This window comes from Convolutriloba macropyga, chromosome 4, assembly GCF_964194025.1.
Source record: "Convolutriloba macropyga chromosome 4, txConMacr16.3, whole genome shotgun sequence".
Classification (NCBI taxonomy): domain Eukaryota; kingdom Metazoa; phylum Xenacoelomorpha; order Acoela; family Convolutidae; genus Convolutriloba; species Convolutriloba macropyga.
The window spans coordinates 70,844,787-70,867,697 of record NC_134471.1 but is presented as its reverse complement, the minus strand read 5'-3'; the positions used below and the strand labels follow the sequence as shown (position 1 = coordinate 70,867,697).

The 22,911-nt window shown below is 35.3% G+C and overlaps 1 protein-coding gene across 1 annotated transcript; it reads left to right on the top strand.

Annotated features, from left to right (window-relative positions):
* Positions 1-1,093: 1,093 nt before the first annotated feature.
* LOC142338645 (NAD-dependent protein deacetylase sirtuin-7-like) lies at positions 1,094-3,312 on the top strand. Its single transcript, XM_075388489.1, has 3 exons — positions 1,094-1,403; positions 1,844-2,021; positions 2,320-3,312. The coding sequence occupies exons 1-3, from the start codon at positions 1,129-1,131 to the stop codon at positions 3,031-3,033; spliced, it is 1,167 nt and encodes a 388-aa protein (XP_075244604.1). The 5' UTR covers positions 1,094-1,128; the 3' UTR covers positions 3,034-3,312.
* Positions 3,313-22,911: the final 19,599 nt, after the last annotated feature.

The window sequence follows — 22,911 nt, the reverse complement described above, 5'->3', positions numbered from 1 at the left end:
GTCTTCTCACGTTATTTTATGTTTTGATTTTTTGCACAGTAAAGGCTGATCAATGGTTCAAATTCCGGCGGTCTTCGCGTAATTTTTTAGCTTCGAGAAATTGGATAACTTGCATTTTTGAGTGTTTTCTGTGTTTTTGCCTGTTTGTCCTTTTTACGTCGTGCAGGGTTTTTGCTAACCTGGTTATAAGCCATTTTGTAGATTTTAGCAGGTAAAGCTTTGTTCAGAAGACCTAAGCAGTATTAAAATCAAGCAAATCAGTTTGCTGTTTTTCCAGTTCCTCGAAAGTTTTGCCCTTCCTGCTCTTTTTTTGTTCAAGTTGTCAGTAAAACTCAAGTGGCTGTAGATGCTTAACTAAAAGTGAAATGAAATGGGCGCCAAACTTCGTGTAATTTTTAGAGTTTATACACGGTATTTAATAACCTCTAATGACGTCATGTTGAGCCCCTCTGAGTGGATTTAGTTAACTCCCCCTCAGACTGGAGAGGACTGTAATAGATTCGAGCTACCAATTGTCGTTGAAGAGCAATTCCTCCGACGTTAGTCGGTTATTTTTATCAAATCTTTTTATCGTAATTTTTTTTGACAATTTCTGTTGTTTTTGCCTGCCTCTTCTTTTCTAGATTTCTCTTCCAACACCAACTGTTTAAAAGCTTACCATTTTATTGGTATGATGATTAAGTCAAAGATTTTCAAGTTTTTCCTTTAATTACTCTTCGTTGGTGTGTTGTTCTGGACTTGTCCTGCTGTATTTTTTTGTTTGTTTATTAAAGATTATAAATTACTTGAAACAAAATATCTTTACGGATAGGTGTCGGTCTAGAAGATTGAGTAGGTTTTCTGCGTATGAATGTCTGTATAAGTTTTTAAGTAAGAACGAATCTTCCGAGTCGTGCGGTCAATTTTTCGGTTGTCCTACCTGATTGGTTTTTTGAGCGCTTAACCTAACGAAGGAAGATGTCATGATGATCACACATTACTTACTTAGCTTACGTTCAACTGAAATGAGTTTTACGTTCAACTTTTGTTTATTTGGTGACATTATGTTTAAGGGAAGCTTTTTGATAATTTTTTCTGTTTTTTTTTCAGGGGATAGATGTAGAGAGTTTAGCATCTCGTAGTTGTGAAATGTTAAAGTTGCGGAAACGGCCTCCGCCAACCGCAAGTTTAGCAGAGCAAAAGAGGAAACATCGCAAGAATATTGCCAAATTGCTTCAGAAGTCACGCGAGTCACTGAACGAGTCAGAATTGAAGCTTCTAGAATCATCTGCAGATACAATCAAAATTATCAACCAATCAAAACGTTCCAAACAACTCAGCATATCAAGGCAGAATATCGTTGTCGATGACGAAGAGTTATTGGCTGAGAAAGTCGACCAATTAGCAGCTTTAATTCGCAATAGGGATTTGTTTCCTTTCATTGGGCTGAATTAGTAACCAATAGACCAAACAGAGTGCATGGACAGCCAAGTTGTATAGATCCTAAAGTTGAAGAAATTAAAATTTTTTGGCTGAAATTTTTGACTCATTTTCACTTGTCTCATATTTCTCATTTGTCTCATATTTCTGCCATAGGCCAGCTGTTTGAATTATCTTCGAATAATAATTCATCACACTGAGTTTTGCGTTACCTGTCATTTTTAATCAACTTTTTCAGTATAATTACTATTATTTTATCCCTTTTCATGAAAATTCCTCAAAAATTTGTAGAAATAACGTTTTTATCACAGTTTTTGATCTAAACGTGCACCGTTAGTTTCAACTCTAGATCAATTCTCGCTTGAGTGCGACGCGGATTGGCTAAATTTTCAATAAAAGGAAACATTTCATATTTAATTTACAGCAATTGCTGTCTGTTCTACACTGGTGCTGGCATTTCGACCTCATGTGGTCTGCCCGACTTCCGTTCACGTGAGTGGGGTGCTTGGACAAATACTGACAGTGTGAAGGAGTATTTGTCCAACTCAGAGAGGTCGCCATTTGCTATGATGAGGCCAGCTGCCTCACACATGTGCATTCAGGTTCTTTTCAGGCTTTCTATCATGAGAAATTTTAGTCTTAGAAATGAATTTTGAGTAGAAACTTGTGATTTGATAGGAATTTTCGCTTCTTCTAGGAATTGTCGCGAGAGAATCAATGAGGTACCATTTATTGGAGCATTAGTCATTTATCAAATATCGTCTAATTCTTATCAAAGTTTATAATTTTGTGAGATCACCATTTTAAATTCATTTTGATCGATTGCGTTTCGTTGTTCGCGGGTGTTCGCCAAGACTTTGTTCATTTCGCACTTTTTGATGCCTGTTATAATGTGTTTAGGCCTTAGTATCTCAGGGACTTATCCAACACGTAGTATCACAGAACTGTGATGGCTTGCATCTTCGCTCGGGTATTCCTACCCAACGCCTCTCAGAAATCCATGGAAACATGTTTGCAGAAGCTTGTACCGAGTGCCAACCTCAATGTGTTTTCTACAGACGCTTCGACGTAACTGAATCCACAAGTTTCAGGAAACATTTCACGAGTCGTGTCTGCCCCGAGTGCAATAGTCGGTTACGAGACACTGTCGTGCACCGTGACGAATACAACACTACTGATTACCCCCAAAATTGGGTTACAATTGACCCCTTAGCCCAAAAAGCAGACCTAGTTGTGTGTATGGGTTCTCGTATGGATATTATCAAGTGCTACAAGCGGTTATGGCGAAGTCCTGGAGTTGAAAAGAAACGTCTTGTCATCATCAATCTTGGCTGGACGACAAAAGATAAAATTTGTCGTCTGAAAATCAACGGTGATTGTGATGAAGTCATGAACATGCTATGCAATAAGCTCAATATCAAACCCGTTGAGTATAACAAGGAAAACGATTTGTTACTTCAAATTGCTGATAGAACCCTGAAGGGTTTTAATGGTGGTAGTGGTGAACCAAAGACACCTGATATTTATAATGAAGATGAAATATCAAACTCAAAGGGTTACATTCCTGGTTGGATGCGAGTGATTTTGAATCGCGTCCATAACTCGAAAAAGTAGATGCGATAATATGTTTCTGCCTCCCTCACTTGAACCTATTCATCAATGATCTTAGATTTGACGCCCTTGAGATAGTAGTGTTCTAACTTTGTGTGCGTCTATCATGTAACGCATGTACTTGACACATAACCATCATTAGTGAAAAAAAACTTGAAATTTGTGCATAATATGGAGGAGGAAGAAACATGTCTTTGAGGTTTTCAGTTTCGTATTATCGACGATTTCAGTTAATTTGCTACCATTTATTACGATCAGTAATTTAATATTTGTACGTGGGAATGTTTTTAGCAGCCACGAAGCGATAGCGGCTATTCTAGGGGACATCGTTGGGACATCGTTGTCTTTTTAAGATCTGTTCACACCTCAGGATTTTTGAAGTAAATTTGGAGTAGTGATTTTGTTCACGCCGAAACAGGAAGTGGAGCGAAAAAGCTAGAGGTCTTGCGGCGTGAAATGTTGTCACTCTATTTTTTAGAGCTTTCTCGCTAGTTTTTTTTGTTCACATGCGGCAATTTCATTTTGATTTTAAAAGTTTTTCGATGTTTTGGATCGGATTTTTTTTCTAAATGGTTTGCCCAATCCATGAATAGGTCATTCTAGGCCTAGTTGTTTGTTTGAACCAAATTGCCCTTTCTCGCTAGTGGTTTTTTGTTCACGTGCGGCAATTTCACTTTGACTTTTTCTGATATATCGGTTTTTTGGGTCTGATTTTTCTTAGAAATGGTTTTCTCAATTCACTCGAAGTCCGTTCTAGGTGTAGTTTTTTGTTTAGTCAATGAAAATTCTTTGAACTGTACGTCAAGACTTGTCCTGCTATATTTTTGTATTTCGTCAAGATGTTTGTTACGACCATATGACTTATCTCACTCTCAAAAATGACTTCCTCTTTTTGAAATTGACCTTTATTTACTTTAATTCAAAGAGATAAGGTCAAATGGGTGTGTGTCACTTTAATTGAAGGGTATCTGAGAGCAGCTAATAGAGGCAGCAAAAACTAACAGATTTTTAATCAAAATTTAACATATGAGCCTTCAATGAATATACGAGTTTTTTTGGGCTGTCTTTTTTGCTTTTTTTGAGACTGCAGATCTACGAAGCTGTTGCGGCTATTTTCTGGCAATCTGCCAGCTACGTTTGTAATTTTTTTAATCTGATTTTTTTAAAATGGTTTTTTTCCAATTCTCTCATAGTCCGTTTTACTTTTACTTTTTGTTTAGTCAATGAAAATTCTTTGAATTGTACGTCAGGACTTGTCCTGCTGTTTTTATTTCGTCGTCAAGATTTTTGTTACGGCGATATGACGTCACAACCTCATCAAATCTGCTTTTTCTTCATTCGTTCATGCAATTTCTACTGAAGTGCGTGCGTGACGTCATTGTTCGCTCTTAGTGGAGCGAGTTTTTTTGTTCTTTCGCGTGATTATATTTTTGGTCACACGTGACTTACCTCACTCTCAAAAATGACTTCCTCTTTTTGAAATTGACTTTTATTTACTTTAATTCAAAGAGATAAGGTCAAATGGGTGTGTGTCACTTTAATTGAAGGGTATCTGAGAGCAGCTAATAGAGGCAGCAAAAACTAACAGATTTTTAATCAAAATTTAACATATGAGCCTTCAATGAATATACGAGTTTTTTTGGGCTGTCTTTTTTGCTTTTTTTGAGACTGCAGATCTACGAAGCTGTTGCGGCTATTTTCTGGCAATCTGCCAGCTATGTTTGTAATTTTTTTGATGTGATTTTTTTTAAAAATGGTTTTTTCCAATTCTCTCATAGTCCGTTTTACTTCTACTTTTTGTTTAGTCAATGAAAATTCTTTGAATTGTACGTCAGGACTTGTCCTGCTGTTTTTATTTCGTCGTCAAGATTTTTGTTAGGGCGATATGACGTCACAACCTCATCAAATCTGCTTTTTGTTCATTCGTTCATGCAATTTCTACTGAAATGCGTGCGTGACATCATTGTTGTCTCTTAGTGGAGCGAGTTTTTTTGTTCTTTCGCGTGATTATATTTTTGGTCACACGTGACTTACCTCACTCTCAAAAATGACTTCCTCTTTTTGAAATTGACTTTTATTTACTTTAATTCAAAGAGATAAGGTCAAATGGGTGTGTGTCACTTTAATTGAAGGGTATCTGAGAGCAGCTAATAGAGGCAGCAAAAACTAACAGATTTTTAATCAAAATTTAACATATGAGCCTTCAATGAATATACGATTTTTTTGGCTGTCTTTTTTGCTTTTTTGAGACTGCAGATCTACGAAGCTGTTGCGGCTATTTTCTGGCAATCTGCCAGCTATGTTTGTAATTTTTTTGATGTGATTTTTTTTTAAAAATGGTTTTTTTCCAATTCTCTCATAGTCCGTTTTACTTCTACTTTTTGTTTAGTCAATGAAAATTCTTTGAATTGTACGTCAGGACTTGTCCTGCTGTTTTTATTTCGTCGTCAAGATTTTTGTTACGGCGATATGACGTCACAACCTCATCAAATCTGCTTTTTGTTCATTCGTTCATGCAATTTCTACTGAAGTGCGTGCGTGACGTCATTGTTCGCTCTTAGTGAAGCGAGTTTTTTTGTTCTTTCGCGTGATTATATTTTTGGTCACACATGACTTACCTCACTCTCAAAAATGACTTCCTCTTTTTGAAATTGAATTTTATTTACTTTAATTCAAAGAGATAAGGTCAAATGGGTGTGTGTCACTTTAATTGAAGGGTGTCTGAGAGCAGCTAATAGAGGCAGCAAAAACTTACAGATTTTAAATCAAAGTATAACATATGAGCCTTCAATGAAAATACGAGTTTTTTTGGGCTGTCTTTTTTGCTTTTCTTGAGACTGCAGATCTACGAAGCTGTTGCGGCTATTTTCTGGCAATCTGCCAGCTATGTTTGTAATTTTTTTGATCTGATTTTTTTTTTAAAAATGGTTTTTTCCAATTCTCTCATAGTCCGTTTTACTTCTACTTTTTGTTTAGTCAATGAAAATTCTTTGAATTGTACGCCAGGACTTGTCCTGCTGTTTTTTTTATTTCGTCGTCAAGATTTTTGTTACGGCGATATGACGTCCCAACCTCATCAAATCTGCTTTTTGTTCATTCGTTCATGCAATTTCTGCTGAAATGCGTGCGTGACGTCATTGTTCGCTCTTAGTGAAGCGAGTTTTTTTGTTCTTTCGCGTGATTATATTTTTGGTCACACATGACTTACCTCACTCTCAAAAATGACTTCCTCTTTTTGAAATTGAATTTTATTTACTTTAATTCAAAGAGATAAGGTCAAATGGGTGTGTGTCACTTTATTTGAAAGTTATCTGAGAGCAGCTAATAGAGGCAGCAAAAACTTACAGATTTTTAATCAAAATGTAACATATGAGCCTTCAATGAAAATACGAGTTTTTTTGGCTACCTCACTCTCAAAAATGACTTCCTCTTTTTGAAATTGACTTTTATTTACTTTAATTCATAGAGATAAGGTCAAATGGGTGTGTGTCACTTTAATTGAAGGGTATCTGAGAGCAGCTAATAGAGGCAGCAAAAACTTACAGATTTTTAATCAAAATATAACATATGAGCCTTCAATGAAAATACGAGTATTTTTGGCTGTCTTTTTTGCTTTTTTTGAGACTGCAGATCTACGAAGCTGTTGCGGCTATTTTCTGGCAATCTGCCAGCTATGTTTGTAATTTTTTTGATCTGATTTTTTTTAAAATGGTTTTTTCCAATTCTCTCATAGTCCGTTTTACTTCTACTTTTTGTTTAGTCAATGAAAATTCTTTGAATTGTACGTCAGGACTTTTCCTGCTGTTTTTATTTCGTCAAGATTTTTGTTACGGCGATATGACGTCACAACCTCATCAAATCTGCTTTTTCTTCATTCGTTCATGCAATTTCTACTGAAGTGCGTGCGTGACGTCATTGTTCGCTCTTAGTGGAGCGAGTTTTTTTGTTCTTTCGCGTGATTATATTTTTGGTCACACATGACTTATCGCACTCTCAAAAATGACTTCCTCTTTTTGAAATTGACTTTTATTTACTTTAATTCAAAGAGATAAGGTCAAATGGGTGTGTGTCACTTTAATTGAAGGGTATCTGAGAGCAGCTAATAAAGGCAGCAAAAACTTACAGATTTTTAATCAAAATATAACATATGAGCCTTCAATGAAAATACGAGTTTTTTTGGGCTGTCTTTTTGCTTTTTTTGAGACTGCAGATCTACGAAGCTGTTGCGGATATTTTCTGGCAATCTGCCAGCTACGTTTATAATTTTTTTAATCTGATTTTTTTAAAATGGTTTTTTCCAATTCTCTCATAGTCCGTTTTACTTCTACTTGTTGTTTAGTCAATGAAAATTCTTTGAATTGTACGTCAGGACTTGTCCCGCTGTTTTTTTTTATTTCGTCGTCAAGATTTTTGTTACGGCGATATGACGTCACAACCTCATCAAATCTGCTTTTTGTTCATTCGTTCATGCAATTTCTACTGAAATGCGTGCGTGACGTCATTGTTCGCTCTTAGTGAAGCGAGTTTTGTTCTTTCGCGTGATTATATTTTTGGTCACACATGACTTACCTCACTCTCAAAAATGACTTCCTCTTTTTGAAATTGAATTTCATTTACTTTAATTCAAAGAGATAAGGTCAAATGGGTGTGTGTCACTTTAATTGAAGGGTATCTGAGAGCAGCTAATAGAGGCAGCAAAATCTTACAGATTTTTAATCAAAATATGACATATGAGCCTTCAATGAAAATACGAGTTTTTTTGGCTACCTCACTCTCAAAAATGACTTCCTCTTTTTGAAATTGACTTTTATTTACTTTAATTCAAAGAGATAAGGTCAAATGGGTGTGTGTCACTTTAATTGAAGGGTATCTGAGAGCAGCTAATAGAGGCAGCAAAAACTTACAGATTTTTAATCAAAATATAACATATGAGCCTTCAATGAAAATACGAGTTTTTTTGGGCTGTCTTTTTTGCTTTTTTGAGACTGCAGATCTACGAAGCTGTTGCGGCTATTTTCTGGCAATCTGCCAGCTACGTTTGTAATTTTTTTAATCTGATTTTTTTAAAATGGTTTTTTCCAACTCTCTCATAGTCCGTTTTACTTCTACTTTTTGTTTAGTCAATGAAAATTCTTTGAATTGTACGTCAGGACTTGTCCCGCTGTTTTTTTTTATTTCGTCGTCAAGATTTTTGTTACGGCGATATGACGTCACAACCTCATCAAATCTGCTTTTTGTTCATTCGTTCATGCAATTTCTACTGAAATGCGTGCGTGACGTCATTGTTCGCTCTTAGTGAAGCGAGTTTTGTTCTTTCGCGTGATTATATTTTTGGTCACACATGACTTACCTCACTCTCAAAAATGACTTCCTCTTTTTGAAATTGAATTTCATTTACTTTAATTCAAAGAGATAAGGTCAAATGGGTGTGTGTCAATTTAATTGAAGGGTATCTGAGAGCAGCTAATAGAGGCAGCAAAATCTTACAGATTTTTAATCAAAATATGACATATGAGCCTTCAATGAAAATACGAGTTTTTTTGGCTACCTCACTCTCAAAAATGACTTCCTCTTTTTGAAATTGACTTTTATTTACTTTAATTCAAAGAGATAAGGTCAAATGGGTGTGTGTCACTTTAATTGAAGGGTATCTGAGAGCAGCTAATAGAGGCAGCAAAAACTTACAGATTTTTAATCAAAATATAACATATGAGCCTTCAATGAAAATACGAGTTTTTTTGGGCTGTGTTTTTTGCTTTTTTGAGACTGCAGATCTACGAAGCTGTTGCGGCTATTTTCTGGCAATCTGCCAGCTACGTTTGTAATTTTTTTAATCTGATTTTTTTAAAATGGTTTTTTCCAACTCTCTCATAGTCCGTTTTACTTCTACTTTTTGTTTAGTCAATGAAAATTCTTTGAATTGTACGTCAGGACTTGTCCCGCAGTTTTTTTTTTATTTCGTCGTCAAGATTTTTGTTACGGCGATATGACGTCACAACCTCATCAAATCTGCTTTTTGTTCATTCGTTCATGCAATTTCTACTGAAATGCGTGCGTGACGTCATTGTTCGCTCTTAGTGAAGCGAGTTTTGTTCTTTCGCGTGATTATATTTTTGGTCACACATGACTTACCTCACTCTCAAAAATGACTTCCTCTTTTTGAAATTGAATTTCATTTACTTTAATTCAAAGAGATAAGGTCAAATGGGTGTGTGTCACTTTAATTGAAGGGTATCTGAGAGCAGCTAATAGAGGCAGCAAAATCTTACAGATTTTTAATCAAAATATGACATATGAGCCTTCAATGAAAATACGAGTTTTTTTGGCTACCTCACTCTCAAAAATGACTTCCTCTTTTTGAAATTGACTTTTATTTACTTTAATTCAAAGAGATAAGGTCAAATGGGTGTGTGTCACTTTAATTGAAGGGTATCTGAGAGCAGCTAATAGAGGCAGCAAAAACTTACAGATTTTTAATCAAAATATAACATATGAGCCTTCAATGAAAATACGAGTTTTTTTGGGCTGTCTTTTTTGCTTTTTTGAGACTGCAGATCTACGAAGCTGTTGCGGCTATTTTCTGGCAATCTGCCAGCTACGTTTGTAATTTTTTTAATCTGATTTTTTTAAAATGGTTTTTTCCAACTCTCTCATAGTCCGTTTTACTTCTACTTTTTGTTTAGTCAATGAAAATTCTTTGAATTGTACGTCAGGACTTGTCCCGCTGTTTTTTTTTATTTCGTCGTCAAGATTTTTGTTACGGCGATATGACGTCACAACCTCATCAAATCTGCTTTTTGTTCATTCGTTCATGCAATTTCTACTGAAATGCGTGCGTGACGTCATTGTTCGCTCTTAGTGAAGCGAGTTTTGTTCTTTCGCGTGATTATATTTTTGGTCACACATGACTTACCTCACTCTCAAAAATGACTTCCTCTTTTTGAAATTGAATTTCATTTACTTTAATTCAAAGAGATAAGGTCAAATGGGTGTGTGTCAATTTAATTGAAGGGTATCTGAGAGCAGCTAATAGAGGCAGCAAAATCTTACAGATTTTTAATCAAAATATGACATATGAGCCTTCAATGAAAATACGAGTTTTTTTGGCTACCTCACTCTCAAAAATGACTTCCTCTTTTTGAAATTGACTTTTATTTACTTTAATTCAAAGAGATAAGGTCAAATGGGTGTGTGTCACTTTAATTGAAGGGTATCTGAGAGCAGCTAATAGAGGCAGCAAAAACTTACAGATTTTTAATCAAAATATAACATATGAGCCTTCAATGAAAATACGAGTTTTTTTGGGCTGTCTTTTTTGCTTTTTTGAGACTGCAGATCTACGAAGCTGTTGCGGCTATTTTCTGGCAATCTGCCAGCTACGTTTGTAATTTTTTTAATCTGATTTTTTTAAAATGGTTTTTTCCAACTCTCTCATAGTCCGTTTTACTTCTGCTTTTTGTTTAGTCAATGAAAATTCTTTGAATTGTACGTCAGGACTTGTCCCGCAGTTTTTTTTTATTTCGTCGTCAAGATTTTTGTTACGGCGATATGACGTCACAACCTCATCAAATCTGCTTTTTGTTCATTCGTTCATGCAATTTCTACTGAAATGCGTGCGTGACGTCATTGTTCGCTCTTAGTGAAGCGAGTTTTTTTGTTCTTTCGCGTGATTATATTTTTGGTCACACATGACTTACCTCACTCTCAAAAATGACTTCCTCTTTTTGAAATTGAATTTTATTTACTTTAATTCAAAGAGATAAGGTCAAATGGGTGTGTGTCACTTTAATTGAAGGGTATCTGAGAGCAGCTAATAGAGGCAGCAAAAACTTACAGATTTTTAATCAAAATATAACATATGAGCCTTCAATGAAATTACGAGTTTTTTTGGGCTGTCTTTTTTGCTTTTTTTGAGACTGCAGGTCTACGAAGCTGTTGCGGCTATTTTCTGGCAATCTGCCAGCTACGTTTGTAATTTTTTTAATCTGATTTTTTTAAAATGGTTTTTTCCAATTCTCTCATAGTCCGTTTTACTTCTACTTTTTTTTTAGTCAATGAAAATTCTTTGAATTGTACGTCAGGACTTGTCCCGCTGTTTTTTTTTATTTCGTCGTCAAGATTTTTGTTACGGCGATATGACGTCACAACCTCATCAAATCTGCTTTTTGTTCATTCGTTCATGCAATTTCTACTGAAATGCGTGCGTAACGTCATTGTTCGCTCTTAGTGAAGCGAGTTTTTTTGTTCTTTCGCGTGATTATATTTTTGGTCTCACATGACTTACCTCACTCTCAAAAATGACTTCCTCTTTTTGAAATTGAATTTTATTTACTTTAATTCAAAGAGATAAGGTCAAATGCGTGTGTGTCACTTTAATTGAAGGGTATCTGAGAGCAGCTAATAGAGGCAGCAAAAACTTACAGATTTTTAATCAAAATATAACATATGAGCCTTCAATGAAAATACCAGTTTTTTTGGGCTGTCTTTTTTGCTTTTTTTGAGACTGCAGATCTACGAAGCTGTTGCGGCTATTTTCTGGCAATCTCAGCTACGTTTGTAATTTTTTTAATCTGATTTTTTTAAAATGGTTTTTTCCAATTCTCTCATAGTCCGTTTTACTTCTACTTTTTGTTTAGTCAATGAAAATTCTTTGAATTGTACGTCAGGACTTGTCCCGCTGTTTTTTTTATTTCGTCGTCAAGATTTTTGTTACGGCGATATGACGTCACAACCTCATCAAATCTGCTTTTTGTTCATTCGTTCATGCAATTTCTACTGAAATGCGTGCGTGACGTCATTGTTCGCTCTTAGTGAAGCGAGTTTTTTTGTTCTTTCGCGTGATTATATTTTTGGTCACACATGACTTACCTCATTCTCAAAAATGACTTCCTCTTTTTGAAATTGAATTTTATTTACTTTAATTCGAAGCGATAAGGTCAAATGGGTGTGTGTCACTTTAATTGAAGGGTATCTGAGAGCAGCTAATAGAGGCAGCAAAAACTTACAGATTTTTAATCAAAATATAACATATGAGCCTTCAATGAAAATACGAGTTTTTTTTGGGCTGTCTTTTTTGCTTTTTTTGAGACTGCAGATCTGCGAAGCTGTTGCGGCTATTTTCTGGCAATCTGCCAGCTATGTTTGTAATTTTTTTGATCTATTTTTTTTTTAAAATGGTTTTTTCCAATTCTCTCATAGTCCGTTTTACTACTTTTTGTTTAGTCAATGAAAATTCTTTGAATTGTACGTCAGGACTTGTCCTGCTGTTTTTTTTTATTTCGTCGTCAAGATTTTTGTTACGGCGATATGACGTCACAATCTGCTTTTTGTTCATTCGTTCATGCGATTTAAAATGAATTGCGTGAATGACGTCATTTTTCACTCTTAGTGGAGCGAGTTTTTTTGTTCGTTCGCGCGATTAAATTTTTGATCACACTTGACTTGCTCACTTTAAGACTGACTGTTTCGACTTTAATTCAAGGAGATAAGGCCAAGTGAGTGTATGTGTAACTCTACAGGAAGGTTTTTTTAAGAGCAGCTAATAGGGACAGCAATAACTTAGATATTGGAGTTGCGATGTTTTTTTTAGTTCGTTGTCTCTATCGATGATTCTTGTGACCTGACTTCTTGGAATTGACTTTTTCATCACCTCAGTAGTTTATACTGCTTTGAAGTTAAAATTTGTGTGCGTGACGTCATTTTTTCTGCTTTAAGGTCAATTGCATGACCTACCTCATTCAAAAAAATGACTTCTGAACCCGCTCAATGAACTTTAAATTTTGTGCACATTTACTAGTTAAAGGTCAATAGTGTAAATTTAAGTAGTGCCAAACGTATATGCCCTAATTTTTGAGTATTAGAGTCTTGAGTTTTGGATTTCAAGTATAAATTTCGAAATAGCTTCATTAGGGCTTTTTCCGTATAGAGCGCAGGTGTCTCATAAAAATGACAGTCAGAATCTAATCAAAAAGTCTAGTGGCCGATTAAAGGACTGGCCGTCATTCTGTCTATCTTATTTCTTTCGTTGTTTCAATTCATACAAGGCCACAAGCGTCTATCGGGGCTATTTCCCGGCAATCTGCCGGCTATGTTCTTTAGATTGGCTTCATTATGAATGAATCTGTCATTTTTTTCTGTATAAAAAATAAAACTTTGAATTCATTAAAGCTAAGAGCTAATTCTTAAACAAACGTAACATTTTCTTCGTCCGGATTTAACACAGACAACTTTGAGAAAATATGGATTGAAAATATGGACAACTTTGAGTTATATGCATATTGATATGCATATAACCCTAACAAAATCTCGCTATTTGCAGCCAACATTGACAAAACTGTTTCCGACAAACATACTTTTTCTCTTGATCGAATGTTTGTTTTGAGTGCAATCATAGTTGCGCTGAGAATCCAGCTGGTTTTGATATTGATTCACAAAAATGGAGAGAAAAAGCAGGTCTTGATGCTTTTCAGTTAACCTTTTCAAATCAAGAGAGCTTGAGTCGTTCTGCTTGCTTTGTTTTATGATATGGAATTAGTAGGCGACTATTCCTTAGCATCAAAGAGTTGTATTGGTGTTTTATAGACGGGAAGCGAAAGCGAGGCTTAGTGATCTCATCGTAGACTTTGGACGATACGACGATGACAGTTTGTTCTACGGGTTTTTTTTTTTGCGTGAAGTACTGTCTTGCGCTGAGAGGAAGATTTACTTCATACGATACTCTGAGTTCACTTGGAGAAGCTGACTTTTTGACTTAGAGAGATTCCGACTTAGATTTAATCGTTTATAGTAAGTTTTCATTTGGCTCATTTGTGTTCATGTAGTTATATTTTTAGGTTAAAATAGTTATCTATAGAAGTTGCCGTGGTATCTATTTCCAACAATCTGTTTTAAGGGCACATATTTTTAAATATTTGAGTTTTTGGCTTTTTCAATAACTACCGTTTTTTTGTGGATAGGATGGCTGGTGTATTTGGCTTCAATAGGGTTTGATTTTGGTTCTCCGGATGATCAATTTTTGCTTTTTGTTCTTTACTAAATTACGAATAAAAAATAAATCATGGTCAGTTTATTTGGGGGAGTTCCTTGCAGATGTTTAATGGTTTGTTTGATAGTTTGTTCTTGAGGTTTTTGTGCTTCGAGTCGCTACTGAAATTCCCCCTGCATGCTTTTTTCGATCTATTCTGTTTTAGGCCCCCAACTTAGTAGGCATATAAATTGCGCACAGGTGTGCGTACTATTATTTACGTAGTAACGTGTTCCATCCCTAAATTATGCAAGCAATTTTCTTGATGTGTGTCGCGCCCCATAGCTCTAAACTACTAAGAAAGGAGAAATTTTTTTCAAAAATCACCCTTTCCGCGATTGACGATTTTTCTCGGATATTACCGAATGGTCTAATGATGATGTAAATGGTTGAAAAAAGTTCACTTTATGTGCTCATTTTCGTGTTAGGGACATTTGCGTACTTTGTAGCGTTAAGCAGCCACAAAAAGATAATTAAAAATTTTCGCTTGTGCCTACAAAAATTTGTTGCGCCAAATTGAGTTTTCGCCTAATATTGCATGCCCCTTATTGTCTTATTTGTTTCAATCATCCAATATAAGCTTCTTTTTGGCTGTATAAACTGAAATTTATTGTTCTGTTTTCATATTTGCTTTTCTGATCACACTTCTCAGAATTTTTTGTTCAGCAAACTACTGAATGGATTTGATCAGTGAATTAGTGAATGGTCGAATGAGCGTTTTGTTTTGAGCTCACAATTTTTGCCCGAATATCGAAACAAAGTTTTCCAGAAGCTAATATTCACTGACTTGAAGATCAGCATAGCTTTTTTCTTCCAGATTTGATGTAAAACGGTGAAATATTTCATTCACAACGAATTGCTGAAATCTCGTAGTTGATGGGAAATGTCATCTTTTAATTTCCTTCAACTATTCCCCAATTTTTGCAAATGTGCTTATTAAAAACTGATTCCATCCAATTACTCCAATACGAAGCCTATGGGTCTCAAAAATAACTCTGAAATTTGCTCATTTATAGTTTTTCCAGGAGTGATATGAAAAAGTTAGTTGCTTTTGTTTTTTTACTCTTCTGCTTCGATCAAAGCGGAAGGGAAAAGTTATCAGCGGGCTCGTTCGAGCTAAGTGGAGTAATTGGATGGAATCAGTTTTTATAGCTCTGATAGTCTTCTTTCACCATAATGATGATTGATGACATATCTGCATTCTCGGTAACAAAACCATTAAAATTATTCACGCCTCATATTGTTGACATCAGGCATCCAATTGTAAAAATTTAACTTCTAACCATATCAAAACTTGAACCTCGTATTCAGTTAAATAGGATTGGCGCTTTGAGTGTGATGAGGTGTTTGTTTTCTAGCTGTTAAATAGATTTCGTGATAGCTTAATTTTGCGCTGTCGTAACTGTAAAAAATTTGTTTCTTTAAAGCTAATTTGAACATGTTCTTGTGCATTTATTGGCTGCTCTCTTCAGCGACATTTACTGTCCACGAATCCGACTTTACTTGACAATTAAGTAAAACTGCACCAACGAGGGGACAGAAATTTGTCTTAATATCAATTTTTGTTTGAGATCGCAATTACGAGGTAGCTTTTTTCTCACTCGCAAAAAACATTAAAAACTGTAACTTTTGCAACACTAACAGTTTTTCATATTTATCTCATATGCATTTACTGTAACACTGTTTTGCTGATCAGAGTAACATGAGAATATCTAAATTGGTCGAAGAGATGCACAGTTTTTTGTATTTTAAAGTTTTTTTCGGCATCTTCTAGATATTTTGCTTCGTATTGAGTGGTTACTCAATATAAATTCTTTGCCGTTGAACTTTTGTGGTCGTTCAAATGGATTAAATCAGTTGCTTTTCAACTTTGTCTTAAAAAAATGAATATATAGCTCTTAATTGCTCACAGACCGTTTTAGCTATTTTAGTAGTCCTTTTTAGGAGGATGCGATATTAGGCCAAAGCTCGAATCGGCGAAAAGCCCTTCTTTGTAGCCACTAGGCTAACATCTTCGTTAGATTTTGTGTAAGTTGGGCGAAAGCGAATTAAAAACTTGGACGGTTCTTCAAACTCTATATGACGCTGTAAAATTATTATTTGTTCCCTGCATAATAATTGCTTGCAAGAACAGTCGAAATAAATATTTCAGCAATTGCAGCATTTTTGTTCGGGTTCATCTCCTAATTACGCCAATTTTTTTGCACCCAAGAGCTTGTAAATTTTTTACAAAATTGTTACCCCTGATATTTCCGAGGGTTGTAGAAATAATTTAGTTTGAAAAAAAGTAGTACATTTTTCCAGCACTTCAGTAACTAATTTTTATGTAAAGGCAATTGTAGGTGACACTTACATATATTATAGCGTCAAGTGGATTGTGAAGTTGTCAAATTTCCACAAAAATTGTAGTTGAAATTGTCGCCCAATAGCTACAAAAATCAGTTCCGCCTGATCGAGCGTTGGTCTAATGACCTACTTCACCATTTTTATGCGTGTGTTTTGCTTCATTTTTTCCGACGCTTTGACTTTTCGAGTAACTTTTCACGCTTGACATCTTGATTTTGGCTTGATCTAAACTGCTCTCTTTCGGAATTTAAGTCCTTCATTTTAGTGACATTATACCCCTCACAGGCTATATTAAGGCACTATTGACCCCCGTGTGTTGTTTTGAGTGAAATTATGTTACTGTTCACAGCCCCTGCGGTGTACTCACCCACGCACGCACATGCATACTCATATACACAAACGCTCGTATTAACACAGGTGCAAATATCCGCGAGTAATAAGCATGTCTCTAAAGAAACTCCATCTAAGTAACAATGAAGAAAGTATGTCGAAACAGAGTTTTGAGGTATTTCACAATCAGAGACTAACAATGATACTTAAAGGAAGCTTTAACAGCAAGTGTAACAAAATTTTAGCGCAAATTTTTGGGGAAAAATTCTGATATTTGTTTTTATTATGAAAACAAAATGTAATTATCAGAGAAATCTTATAGATTTTTATACGGTGGCGCAATTTTTTATTAGTTTTTTGAACGTGTGATTCAGCGAGAAGAACCATGACAAATTATTAAAACAATTATTATAAATCTGCTCTAAGTAATACACATCTTTACGTCCAGCCCTTGGTAACAATACAAAAATTTGAAAACTATCTGATCATCTTAATTTGAAGCAATATTTTCTAGAATATTTATGTAGGGCCTCTGTTTTGCATTCCATAAACTTTCAACAGCTCAGCCATAGAAGCCATCTATCGATACATTACAATTGGGATTTAAAATTTCAGATAATATGGATTTTGGAGGAGAAATCGAGGGTAGTGGGGTGACGGTGAAGGCATCCGACTACACCGATTCGGAGAGCATCATATCGCGCGATTTGTTCGACCACCTGAATTATTCCTACAATCGCCTCATTCCAATTAATGGTTATTTCATCAGGAAAGATCTGAGCCATAATTCGAAGGCGTGCAAGCTGAGTATCTTGGGCATCATGGATTTTGAAATTGAGATGTGTTTGTACGACACTAGAAGGAGGAGATTCACAGTTAGATTGAGACCCTATGTCGTTGATAGTGACTTCGATGATGTGGTGATTGGAAGAAATTTGATAAGCAAAGTGTCAAGTAGAGGGGGGTGAGTTAGATCTAATGTGAGGATGTGTTCAATAGTTTGTGCGATTATTAATACAGTTCTATTAATATTTTCAAATCAATACTAAATAATGGAGTTGGTCAATGGTCATGCCACCACAATGGGAGGGGCTCAATTTAAAATCAGAACTCGAGTTTCGAGCCTATTATATGCCATTGGTGTGAAACGGCTGTTGTTTGCAATGTGTTTCCGCATCAGAAAATGATTAAGCAGGGCCCTCGCTGGAGCTGCAAAGCTTGATCGAAAATAAGTATTTCTGCTTTTAAAGTCGTTGTCAAAACTGCCAAAATCGGTTAAATTAATGGTGATATCAAAGAAGTTGCTCTTACAGCAGTCAAATCTGACGTATCCGAACTACGTGTCATCGCAATTATCTTCTAATGATAATTAATCCATTAATGTTTTTGCTGTTTGTCAAAGTTGGCATTTGGAGAAATTGGGATCTTGGCATTGGTTGATCTTCCTATTAAAGATTCGCAGTTCTTATTTCCCAGTTCAGAGTCGCAATAGAAACGACAGTGCTATTTCCGAAACAAGTAGTACGAAAGTGAAGCAGCGTAAGCTTGTCATTGAGTTAGTTCACCATGGTACAAGGAAATTTAATTGGTGACTCAATTATAGAAGGAGTTGAGGCGCCGGAATCAGAGATATCAGAAAGGTCATTTTACGGAGATCTCATTTCTAAATATGTGGAGTTTATAAACAGCTCATTATTGTCAGATCTGCAGTTAAAAGCCAAAAAAATGTATTGACACAATCTTATTAAGGTACAAAATGTGCACAAGGAGCTGCAAAGAGGTTAATTTTTTGTTCACGAATTTCGAATTTAGATCAAATGAATTCAGAATACCAGTATGTCAACGTTAATCACGTTTACTGGGACAGTTTTGTGTGCTTCGAAGGTCGAAATAGAGGAAACAACTATGCTGTGTCCTCCATTTCTATGCTATGAAACCCGATTGTATCGTTTCTAAATGTGGAATAAAAGTCAACACTGATTTTTCATACTGACTGAGTTTGAATTTACCCACTTCCGTTTTACTAAAAACAAAAAACTGGAAAAAAACTTGATTTGTGATGGCCAAAAGTTCGCGCTATTTTGTTAATAGCTCCGTTGTGAGCAATTGTTACTGACCCGAAACAGCATTCCATCTTTGAAAAGTTTCTCAGATCGAAAGTCACTCCCTTGTAATCAACTGGTATTTGCATTTCTGATGTCACTTGAATTTGCGAGTTTTAGAAGCTGTAGTTTTCTGAACGCCACATTGCGACCATTTGCTTGATGGGTATTTTATAACATTCAATTGTTTTAGTGTTGACGCATGGTGAGTCCTACGACGGTAAAATGCGGATGTAAATATTCCCAGTGTGCATAATTTGAAAATTCGGATCTTTTCCGTCTACCCCCCCCCCCCCCCGGTCTACGTTACACCCCCTGTTCCACAGTTAAACAGCACGTGCAGTTACATAGTAAATCATTATACACAAATAGGGGTGTCAGGACAATTTACCCAATTCCATTTCACCCAAAGCCATTATACCCAATGCCAACTCATCCAATTTACCCTATTGTTAAAATTACCAGTACGACTATTTAGTCGACTATACAGTTAAATGGCCCGTGGGACTTGATATGAAACTATCCGAATATGGGATTATATTGTCCACATAAATATTTTAAATCATCCTTGTAATAGCGACTGCTAATTTGTAATCGGATAATTGAACGAAAAGATAAGACTATCAGGTAATTTGGTAACCACAAATAGGGCATGTGTTATTAACACAAACCCCATTCAGATTAATACAATTCTGAGACATGCATTCGCTACTAATTGTGGCCTTCTTTGAAAAAAGTTCTGGGCGTCATTACAGTTGCGTTGCTAGAAGTTAGTTCTCTAATTGATAACTTTGATTTGATTTCTCATTTTCATCTGCACTGTCTTCTGCTAGTAATTAATCGCGGACTAATATTTAATTGTATGCTTTGCCCCAAGAAATTATGAGAACTGTTTCTTTGTCTGCCGGTACAAAATGACTATCTAAAATTGATACTTTAACACCTTTGTTATGGTATCACATGAATCGTAATGGATAGACTTGTAACAAAAACAAGCGTCAGTTTTTTCCACACGGACTAATGGAAACAAAGAAGAGTGGGAGGGGTAAAGGAAACAGTTCCAAAGTGTGATCACTGTTGAGCTCAACTTGCGTTTACTTCCTGTAGTTAATGGATATGGGGATCATAATGTGTTGTTTTTGCAGCCGCTGTTAATCATATATCTTCAGATCAAAAACATTTCTGCGAGAGTATTGGTCTATTTTGGCCTACTAAAAAACTGTTTTTTTTTGCTGTAACAACTTTAATAGTTTTTTTGCTTTACCGAATTATTATTTGTTCAGGCAGCGTTTTGGCGAAATGGAGGAAACTTGGCATCGTGAACAAATTTTTCCTGGTCTAGAGGTTAATTTTTATTTATGCAGTGCTTTTAGTCGATGACTTATCGAATAGAAACGTGCATATAGTTAACCGTTTTTAGCCGTTTTTTTAATCCTTAGGTCTATTTTGGTATTAGTTAATAGTCGACGTCAGCCCCTCATCGGATTTTCTTACTTGCTCTCGAAGAGGAGTAATGGTGATCTATTTTTCAAATCCGTGAATTCTATATTAGGTGATGTGTTTTAGAGTAAGTCAAATGCCGCACAAGAACTGTTTATGCCAATCTGCTGAACAACACTCAAAAACAGATAGAGAATTTGGAGTTATTTTGTTTATCCTTTATTGTGGGATAGAGCGATCCAACTTGGTACGCTCAGCGAGCAAATAGCAATTTTTTTTTATCACGTTCGAGTTTTGCGACAAAGTTTTTTCAGTTTTATTTCAACTTTATTGGATAAAGGGGTGTGTCAATTATCTAAACTAGTTTTAATGCGTTTGGAAGCCCTTTTGACCATTGGACAAAAATATGAGACCTCTGTTTTGAGCTGTTTTTGACAATTGGACCCTTAGTTACCGTTTTTTTAATATTCTTCCGTGTCTTATTGCTTCTAGGGAGTTTTATAATTTAAACTTAAGTCCTCAAGTGATTCAAATGACCTTTCCATTTGATAGATTTTAGTTTTTTGTATTTGTGATGGAAAATGTGGGTAATTTTAATCATCTTTAAGCCCATTATCATCTCTTTTTAACTGTTTTCCCTATTAATTGCTCTTGAACGAAGTTCAAAGTGTTGCACCCGTTGCACGTGTTATACCCGCATGTCGTTCGCGAGTAATTCTTTCGACATTAGTCGGTTTATGTTTTATTTCTGAATATGAGCTTGGGGCGATAGTTTTTTTGGTCACTATCTATGTCATATAGGTATCTGTTTCCATATAGGTATCTGCTATTTGATTGTACAAAATTGTTTCCGGTTTTTAGTTGTCTTCTGTTGTTTAGTTATTATTCAACTGGCATTGGATAGTTCACTGATGGAGCAAAAGTTCTTTAAAGGTTTTCCGGAACAATTTTTTAGGAGGTAGCGTTTCAAAATTTTAAGGAACTTTTAGACAATGTTTTTTTCTTTCCTTGGTTTTCGCTCTGTACTGTTCCTCATTTTTTTTACATCACATGCCAGTCCTTTCTTAAAGGAAGGCTATTTGTTTTTCAAGTTATTTTGCCATTAGTTATTTCAGAGTTGTAACTTATGAAGAAATTTTATCAGATATTCTTTACAGAAATTAATTTTGGGCAATCATCTTTTTTCCTGTTTTTGTTTTAAATTGATAGGATTATTCAGTAGGCTCATAATTATTATTGATTTAGTGATTGGCAATGATTACTTCGGGTTTACTTCGGGTGGGTGCAGGAATCGTCGGCTATTTTTTAAAGATCTGTACACACATTTTGATAATTTTTCTAGCCAATTTGAAGTGATTTTTTGGCCATGCCGAAGCAGGAAGTGTGGAGCGAAGAACCGGTTGGTTTGGCGGCGTTTTTTTCTAATTTTACAATAGAGTGGGAATACGGTGTTTGAACAACAATTGCTGGTGGTTTTTTTTTCACATGCGGCAGTTTACTGTTTTTTCGATTTTTTTGGTCGGATATTTCTGGCTGTTTCACCAATCAATTCGTAGTGCCTTCTAATTTAGTCAATTACAATTAATCGAATTGCCGTTCAGAATTTGTCCTTCTACGGTTTTTTGCAATCCAAACATTTGGATTGTATTGGTGCGCTTTCTTAAGATCTGTTCACAGATTTTTCCGACTTTTTAATGTGAATAAGTAAAATTTGAGTAGTGGTTGTAGTCGCGCTGCAGTAGTAAAGCACTGGAGATGTAAAACTGCAATTTGGTTTGAAGCATAATTTTATTTAATCTATCGTTACAGTGGAGTGAGTATTTGGTGTTTTAACTAATTTTTGGTTTTTGAGATTAAATTTTTCAGGTGCCTAAATTTGACTTTGGTTACAAATTTTTTTTACTATAGTACAGAAACATATTAATGTAACTGTTGAGTCGCTGAACCTGCAGCTACTGCTTTTTATGCCCGTGTTATAAAATATTAGTGAATTTTTTTTGTTTGCGTCTTTTTTACTCCTGTTGGCTTATCAGTCAGTCTTATTACTGGCAGCTTCTTCGGTTTACCATTGAAAAAATTTTCTCATGTTGTAAGCAGTTCTGTGTTTAATTATTTTTTCTTTGTTTTTGCGTTTTTTTTTGCTTTGAGGACACTTATTTTGAAAAAGATTCTGATATTTGCGAAACGTTCTTTGTCTCATGGATTTATCCAAGGTTTTTGTAGGGTGAACTTAAGCTATAGTCAATAGTTATATAAATTGTTGTTATTTTTGGTGATTTTTATGACAGATTTTTTGGAAATATAAATAATTAAAGCTAGCTGCCAGATCTTATTTATTTGCGCATTTATAGACATATGCTTTGCTGACTGACAAAATTTGATGTTGCTGGAAAAATGTTGATGTTCCGGTCATAGGTTAATCCAATTATTTAGGTTTATTTCCAGGGCTTGTCCTGCTATGTTTTATTTTAATTCGCTTTAAGGTTTGATTAATTGCTCTCAAACGAAGTTTGTAGCAATTATATTAGTCCTGTCGGTCTTTTTTAATGCGATTTTTCGCTTGACTGATTTTGCGTCTGACGCTTTTGACTTTTTGTCCTCAAAAACGGTATAAACAGGTAGCGCCCAGCTGGCTTTAAG